At 38.0% G+C, this 12,500-nt stretch overlaps 1 protein-coding gene across 2 annotated transcripts in view; it reads left to right on the plus strand.

The window, feature by feature from the left end:
* fdft1 (farnesyl-diphosphate farnesyltransferase 1) overlaps nucleotides 1–12,500 on the plus strand; it is a 20,942-nt gene that overhangs the window by 6,416 nt on the left and 2,026 nt on the right. For both annotated transcript variants that reach the window (XM_056240513.1, XM_056240512.1), the window contains 5 exons: nucleotides 2,055–2,238; nucleotides 3,935–4,063; nucleotides 6,401–6,592; nucleotides 10,191–10,367; nucleotides 11,316–11,468. In XM_056240513.1, coding sequence (XP_056096488.1) covers nucleotides 2,055–2,238; nucleotides 3,935–4,063; nucleotides 6,401–6,592; nucleotides 10,191–10,367; nucleotides 11,316–11,468 — 835 coding nt within the window. The remainder of the gene's footprint in view (nucleotides 1–2,054; nucleotides 2,239–3,934; nucleotides 4,064–6,400; nucleotides 6,593–10,190; nucleotides 10,368–11,315; nucleotides 11,469–12,500) is intronic.

Below are 12,500 nucleotides of genomic sequence, written 5' to 3' on the forward strand. Positions count from 1 at the left end.
AGTAAGTTAAACAACAGAATCCTATACCCTCAAATGTGACCCTGGACCACAAAACCAGTGACATGGGTCATTATTTTAAAATGAGATGTATACATCATCTGAAAGCTGATTAAATAAACGTTCCATTGATGTATGGTTTGTTATGATAGGACAATATTTGGCTGAGATACAACTATTAGAAAATCTGAGGGGGCAATAAAATCGCAACATTGAGAAAATCGCCTTTAAAGTTGTCCATTGATGTTCGCGATTGTGCTGCATTCACTCACAAAAATAAACGGTTTATATATTTACGCTAGGAAATTTACCAAATATCTTAATGGAACATGATCTTTACTTAATATCCTAATGATTTTTGGCATAAAAGAAAAATCCATAATTTTGACCCATGCAATGTATAACGTTAGTTAGCTATTGCCTCAAATACACCCGTGCGACATGTGACTGGTTTTGGGATCCAGGGGCACAAATAGGGCGCTATTTGAGGGGACAGCCATTTGTAGTGGTGTCCGAAACCATAGTGGACGTTATTGAGTGCACTTATTCAATCCCACAGTCTGCAATAACGATAACCGAAAGTCTGCAATAACCGAAGTACCCTCAACGGCTGTCTCAATTAACTCACTCGTTTTCATTTACTCCTTCAAGTGAACAGTATTAGTGGACAACGTAGGGAATAGTGAATAAGGGGTTTAGGTGCCTTGAGACGCTCTTCACTGGGCAGAGTTGTTTCTATAACGTTATATAAATGCCCTTGAACATTTCCCTTAAAGGGCCAGTACACACAAAAATAAAAATTCTGTCACCCTCGAGTACAATTGTTTCAAACCCATATGCATTTGATCACAAATGAAGATATTTTGAAGAATGTTTATAACCAAACAGTTGTGACTTGCATTGTATTTTTTTTCCCTACTATGGAAGTCAATGGTGCCCCACACAACTGTTTGTTTGTTTTGTTAATGAATTGTATTTTAGTTCGATAACATTTTTTATTTAACATTTTATGGTACTAAATTATATTTATGGAATAGTTCTGATCTATTTATTATTATCTGTTAATCACTTTTTGAGCGTAGACCTGAAAATGAAATTTCTGTCACCCACTAGTTGTTTCAAATCTGTATGAATTTCTTCACAAAGGAAGATATTTTGAAGAATGTTTATAACCAAAACAGTTGTGTTGCACCATTGACTTCTATAGTATTTTTTCCCTACTTTGGAAGTCACTGTGTATAATTATTTTGTATATATAAATACACACACATGCATGTATATATTTAAGAAAAAATCATTCGTTATTTATATATAAAATATTTATATATAATCTAAATTATGTATAAATATATATATATATATATACATGCAAATTTCTTAAATATACACATGCATGTTATACAACTGTTTGTTGTTGGGTTTTTTTTTTAAATGCATGTGCTGTATTTTAGTTCGATCATATTTTTTATTTAACATTGTCAAATCACGCTGTCAAATCAAACGCTGTCAAATCACGAGTCAAATCTGCGGTGATTTAGCGCAAATACTCGTGAGTCCTCATGATATATTAAATACAGTGTATTGCGCAGAATCTGCTCATATCTGCTCACTTGAACACACTCGTCACTACACAACAAAGAACGGCGCGCTTGTTCACTTGCATTGAAGCAACAGCGAAGATTAAAAAGCTTTTGGTGAACAGAAAACACATTATTATTTCCCAGCATCCTACATGTTTCTGATGTTCTTTGTACAGTGTTGATCTGTCCACCTAAACACATGTTTGGTGATAAGGATGAAGATGAGGAGATGCTTGATGACAGGACTTTCTTTGAATAAGAAATTAATGTATGAAATCCAAATTTTATAAACTGTTACAAACTTTATAAAAAGTTCATCTGGTTTATTTATTTTTTCTTTCTTTTTTTCCGGCTAGTAGAAGTTCTGAACGGCCCATGTAACTTAAAAAGTAGTAGCCAAATTGGCCGGATAGTGAAAAAGTTAATATCAAACCCTGCTCCCCTGGATATTAACTGATTCCTCCATGTCTCTCTCAGGCATGCCGTGTGTATTTTCTACCTGGTTCTTCGAGCCCTGGACACGGTGGAAGACGACATGACCATCCCGCTGGAGAAGAAGGTCCCGCTGCTGCACGACTTCCACTCGTTCCTCTATCAGCCCGACTGGAGCTTCAGCGAGAGCCGAGAGAAAGACCGGCAGGTCCTGGAGGATTTCCCCACGGTCAGTCTCACACAATCATCATGTGACACCACAATATCAAAATCAAAATGTAAGGAATTGTGTATTGCATGAAGAGAGTCAGGTCTGTTTTAAGACCATATATACACTCACCTAAAGGATTATTAGGAACACCTGTTAAATTTCTCATTAATGCAATTATCTAATCAACCAATCACATGGCAGTTGCTTCAATGCATTTAGGGGTGTGGTCCTGGTCAAGACAATCTCCTGAACTCCAAACTGAATGTCAGAATGGGAAAGAAAGGTGATTTAAGTAATTTTGAGCGTGGCATGGTTGTTGGTGCCAGACGGGCCGATCTGAGTATTTCACAATCTGCTCAGTTACTGGGATTTTCACGCACAACCATTTCTAGGGTTTACAAAGAATGGTGTGAAACGGGAAAAACATCCAGTATGCAGCAGTCTTGTGGGCGGAAATGCCTTGTTGATGCTAGAGGTCAGAGGAGAATGGGCCGACTGATTCAAGCTGATAGAAGAGCAACTTTGACTGAAATAACCACTCGTTACACCCGAGGTATGCAGCAAAGCATTTGTGAAGCCACAACACGCACAACCTTGAGGCGGATGGGCTACAACAGCAGAAGACCCCACCGGGTACCACTCATCTCCACTACAAATAGGAAAAAGAGGCTACAATTTGCAAGAGCTCACCAAAATTGAACAGTTGAAGACGGGAAAAATGTTGCCTGGTCTGATGAGTCTCGATTTCTGTTGAGACATTCAGATGTTAGAGTCAGAATTTGGCGTAAACAGAATGAGAACATGGATCCATCATGCCTTGTTACCACTGTGCAGGCTGGTGGTGGTGGTGTAATGGTGTGGGGGATGTTTTCTTGGCACACTTTAGGCCCCTTAGTGCCAATTGGGCATCGTTTAAATGCCACGGCCTACCTGAGCATTGTTTCTGACCATGTCCATCCCTTTATGGCCACCATGTACCCATCCTCTGATGGCTACTTCCAGCAGGATAATGCACCATGTCACAAAGCTCGAATCATTTCAAATCGGTTTCTTGAACATGACAATGAGTTCACTGTACTAAAATGGCCCCCACAGTCACCAGATCTCAACCCAATAGAGCATCTTTGGGATGTGGTGGAACGGGAGCTTCGTGCCCTGGATGTGCATCCCACAAATCTCCATCAACTGCAAGATGCTATCCTATCAATATGGGCCAACATTTCTAAAGAATGCTTTCAGCACCTTGTTGAATCAATGCCACGTAGAATTAAGGCAGTTCTGAAGGCGAAAGGGGGTCAAACACAGTATTAGTATGGTGTTCCTAATAATCCTTTAGGTGAGTGTATATATATATGTGTGTGTGTGTGTGTATAATGATATATTATTATAATATATTTTTTTAATTTTATTCTGTACAAGAATGACCATTTATGTATAAATAAGACACCAGAGCCTATAGCAAAAAACTAAATTAAATCTTAAAAAAAAATGTAAAAACACATTTTAATCATTTCATTTTCGATCAGGAACAACGCATGACTCACTTAAACCAGCAAATAAGCAGTGGAAAATGTTTTTGTTTTTTTTCTTCACATTTTTCTTTGATTATTGATGGTCCAGATGCCTTTGTAAAATGCTGCATTTTTAAGTATAAAGTAGTTTCTTTATTGTTTATGTTTGAATACACATTTATTATTATTATTATTCTCTTTAGATTTCAGTGGAGTTCAGGAATTTGGGCCAAGAGTATCGGGACGTCATTTCAGACATCTGTCACCGGATGGGTGCGGGAATGGCTGAATTCCTGGAGAAGAAAGTCGCTTCAATGAAGGAGTGGGACAAAGTAAACTTCACACCGTCTCACATGTGCATTTGACAGTCTGTTTGACGTTTATCCATATGCATGTAGATTTATACACGTATAACTCAGCTAACCAAGAAGCAGAAGTGCTTTCACTGTCATCCTAAAGCATTTCTGCATGCGATATAATGTGTAATTATACAACAACTCAAAATTTGCTTACAATTCCAAGGACCAAGTTATTGTTTTTATTGACCAAGTTTTGTCCCCCCTCCCCTCGCGTGTTGTCTCATTCAACATGGCGGCGCCCACAACTAGCCCGGAGGCTACAGAACTCGTCTAAAAAAATCGTCTTAAATGCTGTCTTACATGCACTTCTTGAGGCACACTAGCAAACACACGCAAGGTCTCTCGCTCTCTGTCCCTCTCTGGCGTGTGCGCGCTACACGGTGCTCTCTGCTGTGCGCACGCTAACGTTACACGGTTTGAACATACATATTCACGCAGCCTTTCGAAAACCGGGATATTCTGTGTCCCGGGAGAGTGGATAAATTTCCCGGGACAAGTTATTAAAAAGAATGACAATCCTGGTAAAACGGGACAGGTGGCAACCTTGCCGTCGTTGAATTATTATTTTTGTATACAGGGATTTTTTTTTTCAAATGTTGCAGAAGCACTTTGGACTACATGAACTGCCTACCTCTTTGCACTCCAATAAAAAAAGTGGTATTTGGCATATTTGTTTTTGCAGTAGTTTTTGTTGGGTTATTTTTCCTGTAAAGATATCGAGATATATATCGAGATATAGCAAAATATATCGAGATATATATTTTGCTCCATATCGCCCAGCCCTAGGGATCGTGCATTTGCGCTAGTAGCGCCAAGACTTTGAAATAGCATTACATATTTTTAAAGTACAACTTAAGACACATTTGTTTGCCATGGCCTATTCTTCTTTTTGATGATAATATTTATTATTTACTCTATTACTAGGGATGTCCCGATCAGGTTTTTTTGCCCTCGAGTCCGAGTCATTTGATTTTGAGTATCTACCGATACCGAGTCCCGATCCGATACTTATATAATACATCAAAAAAGAATAAAGAAGAGCGAAAAAAACAGATCCAGGATGTTCCTTATTTATTTAATTCACCTTATTTTAACATTCAACAACTCTGTTAACAAACAGAGCACTTCTGTGAGGCAGCTTGAACAATCAAGTAATAAATAACATAAAATCTTCACTTTTGGACTTTAGTGCAACAGTAAATATAGAAAAAGTCTAATATAAAAACAAATAGCACCTCAACTTAAAATACCCGGCAGGCATGTAAACAAAAAATAAAAATGTTTTAAAAAAAATAATGAGAATATATATATACATTAGGGGTGTAACAGTTCACAAAATTCGCGATTCGATAAGATACAGCAAAAAGAAAGAAATGCCAGAGAAATTTCCTATTTATTAAAAGAAAAACTATTTTTAAATAAGTTTGAGTTTTCCTACATCTTGAAACTTTCAGGTTTATAAATGGGGGTCATCTTTGAAGGATGAACAAATAATGTTTTGGTAATCACATTAAGAATAACATTTAAATATATATTTATATAATATTTGAGTTTTGAAGTGCAACATTAAATCCATGTTCATTCACGGCACAATGTTTCTCCTGGTGTCCACGTCAGCGCTGTTTGATCTAATAGAGATCTACGGTTAATAATGGAGAAATGTGAACGCTTCTCACTAGATCTCGCAGCGATGTTATTACTTCAGTGGCGAACTCAAATGTGTTCTTCACTGGATCTCTCAGCACAGTGTCGCTTGATCTCGCGCTGCACAGATGTTGCTGGTCCGAACTGATAAACGGTCCGTTAAGCACAATATAATGAGTAGCGCAGTTTCGTTCCGCTTTCATTACGTTTGCCATTTGATGTTGCGCAAAGTTGCGGTGATCGCGCCAGCGCGGATTTTGTCTGCAGGAAAAATAGTCCTAGGAATCGTTCGGTTTGCATGCGTACCGAACCGGAAGCCTCGTACCGAAACGGTTCAATAATTACGAATACATGTACAGTTACACCCCTAATTTACATATATCCGAGTCCTGATCGGGAGGAAACGTCCGATTCCGATCGAGTCTGAAACCACGTGATCGGGCCCGATTTCTGATCGCGTGATCGGATCGGGACATCCCTATCTATTACTATTGTACTATTAATTTAGTCTATTATACTGAGATGATGTAAAGCACATTGGTCAACATGTGTTGTTTTAATAGTGCTATACAAATAAAATTGACATAATGTTGTAAACATCTGTCCAGCTGTGTATAAACGCTTTTAGCATAAATCCGCACTTTAATGTCCCCGTTTTCCCTTCAGTACTGTCATTATGTGGCGGGTCTGGTGGGGATCGGACTGTCCCGACTGTTTTCGGCGTCCCAGCTTGAGGACGCTGAGGTGGGCCGGGACACAGAGCTGGCCAACTCCATGGGTCTGTTCCTCCAGAAGACCAACATCATCAGGGACTATCTGGAGGACCAGCAGCAGGGACGGGCCTTCTGGCCACAGGAGGTACATGCAGCTCTAACAGACAAACGTTTATTTCAAAAAGACATGAAATTACCACTATAATGCTGCGTTCACACCAAACGCGAATAGAGGTCAAATTCGTGTCTACCGCATCTAGTTCAGAGCATGTGAGCGGAGTGGAGCGGGAGCGAGCGGGCGGATCTTGGACAGAGCGCAGAGCGGCATTTTTAAAAGGACGGAGCGTCGCCCTATTTCCCGCTCCAATTTCGCTCCGCTCACACCACGAGTCGGACTCCACGTCTTTTCCCCGCCTGGCTAAAGAAGCTCGCGTTGTGTTCAGCATCCCAAGCGGGTCTGCGAGCGCAGAGAGGGTTTTCTCCGCAACCACCGCATGAGTCTGAAGCCTCAGACATTGTCCAAACTTGTGTTCTTGAAGGTGAACTCAAAAGAACTGTAGATAAGGAAAGCAATTAATTTTCTTTCTTTTTTTTTAAGATTGCCGACATAAACCAATTAAAATTGTAATCCACGTGCACTCTGCGCAAAAGTTCAGTTATGCGAATTTTGGCCTAATAGTTCATTTCGCCTACTTTTAAAACTTTGATGTAGCCTATACAGCCTATAGCCTGTATTTTTTTTTTTAATATAATTAGGCCCATTCGTTCGTTTAATTTTACAGCAATTTTTTTGTACAATTGATATAAGCCAATTTTAATTTTAATCGTGCGCGCTGTGCAAATGTTTAGTCATCAAAATGTTGGCCTAATAGTTAATTTACTTTTAAAACGTTTATGTAGGCCTATATTTTTGTTTATATAATTTTTATTTATATTATTAGGCCCATTTATTCGTTTAATTTTACAGCAGTTTGTGTGTACAATGGATAGGCTATAAGCCAATTCCAATTTTAATCGTGCGCGTTGCGCAAAAATTCAGTTATCAGAATTCTGGCCTAGTAGTTAATTTACTTTAAAAACTTTTATGTATATTTTTGTTTATATCATTTTTATTCATATTATTAGGTCAATTTATTCATTTAATTTTACAGGACTTTTTGTCTAGGCTATATTCCTTCTTACAGAGGCAAGGCCTAATTTGTAATTTGAAATCAAACATTTCTATTTGGAAAATGTTGTTGTTGCTCTTTAGTTCTTTGGGAGGTAAGCCTGTGGTCTAAGCTAAAAGTGAAGTACATGCAGATTTTTTTCTCTTTTTGGAGCGAGCGGGGGGGCGATTTGAGTGGAGCGCGATTTCACATTTTGAAATTGACGCGCATTAAAAGCAAGCGTTTGAAGTAGGGGTGTGCACGAATATTCGATCTGTAATTATTATTATTTGGAAAAAATTAAAATACTATTCGAATTTTACTACGTTGCTTTGCTGGCCGTAAATGCAGTGAATCCCTGATAAATCCCAAGCACTAGCTCGCAGTTATAATTAAATGCACTGGGTGGCGCTGTGGAGTGTGTTAACAAAAGTTTTCATAAATTTCCCCCTGGGGGATTAATAAAGTAAATCAAACAATCAAATCAAACAAACAAGTTGTGTGTATTTGGACACATAATGTTGTCGTCGCGAAGTTTGGAATTACTTGAAAATGATCTTACTAAATGGAATTACTTTTGATCAAATTAATTAAGCAATCTGAGTTATCATAATATCATCACCACAATGAGAAATCACATGAAATCCAAACAGTCGACTGAGGAAAGACAGCTGACCATCACGTGATCCGAGATGATAACTTATCTAATAGCAAAATGATTTTGAGACATATACTTGCTTTAAGTTTCTTTGAGGGAGACCGTTTTAAGAACAGAAAACGCAAAGTGCCGTTAGAAACACTGTTATCTGTGTGTCTCTGAAGCGTCTGTCAGCGAAGCGCCTTTTCTCCCTCGAGCATAAACTGCTGGCGGCGCCCTTGCATGTGGATATTATTGTTTTTCTCAACATAAACGTCAAAGAATATAAACATGATAATCATATGCTGACTCGAGTGTGTGTGTGTACGTTCTGTACGATATCTGGCGCAATCTGCTTTATTAGGCGTTGTTTCCCGTTCGCGCTGCTTGAGCATGTTTTTATGAATGCTTTTGTTTTTTATATTTTTTGTTTACACATAGGCCTGCTGTTTAATGTTTTCAACTAAAAGAAAACTTTAACATATATTGTAAGCTTGTTGTGTATATTGCCTAATTGTAAGTTAAAAAAAAAAAAAAAAAAGTTTACTTAAAAAATAACGTCTTTTTCGTTAAACGTCATTTAAATAAACGAATATTCGAATATTCGATTTTTATGAGCCCGAATATTCGAATGCAATATTTTTGAAAAATGATCACACTCGCCCTCACCCACCTAATCTGTCATTTATTTTTGTTTTGATGATAAATTGAGCCAGCCTCCAAAAGTGATTAACCTGTCCTGTGATTTTTTTTTTTCTTTTTTTTTTTGACATACGCTTTTTTTTTCTTTTTTTTTTTGACATAGTTGTAAAACATCAACAAAAAGACATTCGTAGATTTTACAAACAATCTGAGCACAGTAAATTGACGTCAAGGTAAAAAAAAAAAAAAAAAATACTACAAACAAATAAAAAAGTAGGGAAGTAGGACGTTTTTCAAATTATAAAACCAAAATCTTCCAATAAGGAGTACAAATACACCTCTTTAGGGCTTTTCATCTTTCTCACTGTCTCCAAATATACTCCAAATTCCTCCTTAAAAACCAATAACCGTGGAGGAAGTTTGAAAAATTTACATTTGTGTAAATACAATTTTAACAAAGCAACACATTATTAATTACAAAAGATACCTTTTTATCCTTAATTAATAGTCCAAACTTAACAAAATCCCACGACAGTATCAGCCTTACAGGTATTCTTTGTTGCATCCAGCTCAACGCATCATTCCAAAATTTGTTTACCAACATGCACTGAAAAAACAAATGTTCAACTCTTTCTATCTCTACTTTACATATTTGACATAAATTTGAATCCCCAACATTAAATCTTATTCTTAAAAATTCTTTTGTTGGTCTCTCACACAACACTGTCCAGACACGAACTATGTTCTTATGCACTAAACTATGTTGGTTGTCTTTACATTAGAATAATAATGTTTCATATAATCTAGATTAGATACGGAAAAAATAGCATTCAATACAAAATGAATATGTCTCATATATTGAAATCAAGTGTTTATGTGCTGTTAACCAGCTGATTTTACCGTAGCATGTTTACGGTCTTTTACCGTACTAACGTGGCTCATTATTAGGGGCTTTCGCACCGGACGAACCTTTTCATAGTTCCCAGAACTATTGGCGGAAGTTTTGTGTGCTCGCACCGCAGGAACTAGGAACGATTTTAGTTCTAGGAACTCCTTTTGGAGGAACTAATTTACTCCAGAGTCGGTCCAAACCAGCACTATAGGAACAACGAGTGACGTTAGTGTTCGCTGATTGGCCGAACGCACGCAAGCATCCGCCATTTTTAAAAAAGCTTTGTAATCACACAGAGACAAAGTCACAACAACATGTTGGTGTTAACTTGCTGTTAACCAGCTGATTTTACCGTAGCATTTTTACAGTTTTTTACCGTTTAAATGTGGCCCATTATTGATGGTTGTTTGTTTCTGTGCTGCAGGCCTGGAGTCAGTTTGCGTCCCGTCTGGAGGATTTTGCCCAGCCTCAAAACCTGAGCTCTGCCCTGTCCTGCCTCAACCTGCTGGTGACCGACGCCCTTCGCCACGTCCCTGATGTCATCGCGTACCTGTCCCGCCTCCGCAACCAGAGCGTCTTCAACTTCTGCGCCATTCCTCAGGTGAGACGCTTAATTCCTGACTCTAATCAGCCCTGTTTCTGCTGAACACTGAACCTACATCCGTTTACGTCGAGTTTAATGCCGTTTATTAACACACACAGGGATAGTGAGCACATCTTACATTACATTATCTAATGCTATAAGGGTGCGGATTTATAGAAATGAACATAGAAATTGCACACAGATGAATGTGCGGTTTTAAAAACCGAATTTGCATTGCCGTATTGCCGTTCACACAGAATGCATTTGTTTTTCTCTTGATTTTGTTATCTAAATCTAAAACTAAAAATGATAAAAACAGAAATAAAATAGAATATTAAAAAATTATTTCAATTAAATGTAAAGGCAAAATTTTACTTGAAAGCACTAAAAATATTAAAACTAAAACTGAAATAAATAATTAAAAACGAAATAGGTGTATTAAAAAAAAAAACGAAAACTAATAAAAATGACAAAAACGCAAACAAAACGATTAAAATGAACTAAAATTAAAACAAATTCTAAATAGAATGTGAAAAACGTAAACTTATTTTATTTGAGTTGCGAAGGACGTGTCTTAATATTTGTTTAGTTTAGATTGATGTGCTTAAATTACTGAAATAATAAACATGAATAAAAACAAAATAGTCATTAAATTTTTTTTATGTAATAACATTAAAGGAACATTTTAAAAATAAAAGCAAATTCAAAGTATTAATAAATACTAAGACAGTATAGTAATGAAGTTGTAGTCTAGCACTAAAATAACACAAATGTGCGTCTTTTGTGCCATGCATGTAAATAACACGATATGAGCTTTATGAATATTGTGATCGTTCAGTACAGTGGTTTTACTATATATTTGGTTCCACTTTAATTCGATAGTCCACTTTAGACAATCGACAAACTATAAGTGACTTTGGGTTAGTAGAATAAGTTGACAGCATGTGGTGTTGTTCCTCCGGCCAGGTGATGGCGATAGCGACTCTGTCTGCGTGCTACAACAATCCTCAGGTGTTCCAGGGCGTGGTGAAGATCCGGAAGGGTCAGGCGGTGACGCTCATGATGCAGGCCACAAACATGGGCGCCGTTCAGAGCATCATCGCACAGTACAGTCAGGAGGTGCGTACTTCAGTTTTCCTTCTGTGTCTATTTTATATATATATTAGTGCTGTCAAACGATTAAAATATTTAATCGTGATTAATCGCAGTAATGTCATAGTTAACTCGCGATTAATCGCACATTTTTATCTATTCTAAATGTCTCTTGATTTATTTTTGTCCCCTTATTTTTTCTCATTTTAATGCTCTTATCACCATGGAAAAGTGGATCGGCTTGCTTTGTGCAAATGTTTTTTATTGAAAACAACACTGGCATATAGTGTTCAATTTCACACTAACATTCTCACTTGGAGCAAATAATCTCTCACACAATGTAACACTGTCCATCAATAAAAGGGTGAAAGAAATACTGACGAGGTCCTGATATTGACGAGGGGGCGGAGAATTCGCATCAGCTGTGTGTGTGTGTGTGTGTGTGTGTGTGTGTGTGTGTGCTTGGCCATCATCAAGCGGTATTTCAGACTGGACGTGCTGCGATGATGATAGCTCAGTTCACAACGACAAAACACACAGATCACTTTGGTCTCGTCAATGGAACCATTCGGCAACTTTTTAAAAGTAAACTTTCTGGCAAGTCTGGCATTCAACAACTAGCCTAAGCCAGCTCACAGTCTGTGGACCAATCTGGCATTCAACAACTAGCCTAAGCTAGCTCACAGTCTGTGGACCAGTCTGACATTCAACTTCCAGCCCAAACCAGCTCACAGTCTGTGGACCAGTCGGGTATCCAACAACCAGGCTAAGCCAGCTCACAATCTGTGGATTAGTCTTGCAGCCAACAACTAGCCTAAATTAGCTCATAATCTGTGGACCAATCCGACATCCAACAACCAGCCCAAGCCGGCTTACAATCTGTGGACCAGTCTAGTATCCAACAACCAGCTCAAGTCAGCTCATAATCTGTGGTCCAGTCTGGCATCCAACAACTAGCCCAAGCCAGCTTACAAGCTGTGGACCAGTCTAGCATCCAACAACTAGCCCAAGCCAGCTTACAAGCTGTGGACCAGTCTGGCATCCAACAACTAGCCCAAG

Source organism: Rhinichthys klamathensis, unplaced genomic scaffold, assembly GCF_029890125.1.
Source record: "Rhinichthys klamathensis goyatoka isolate OS25496 unplaced genomic scaffold, OSU_Roscu_1.1 h1tg000602l_1, whole genome shotgun sequence".
Taxonomy (NCBI): domain Eukaryota; kingdom Metazoa; phylum Chordata; class Actinopteri; order Cypriniformes; family Leuciscidae; genus Rhinichthys; species Rhinichthys klamathensis.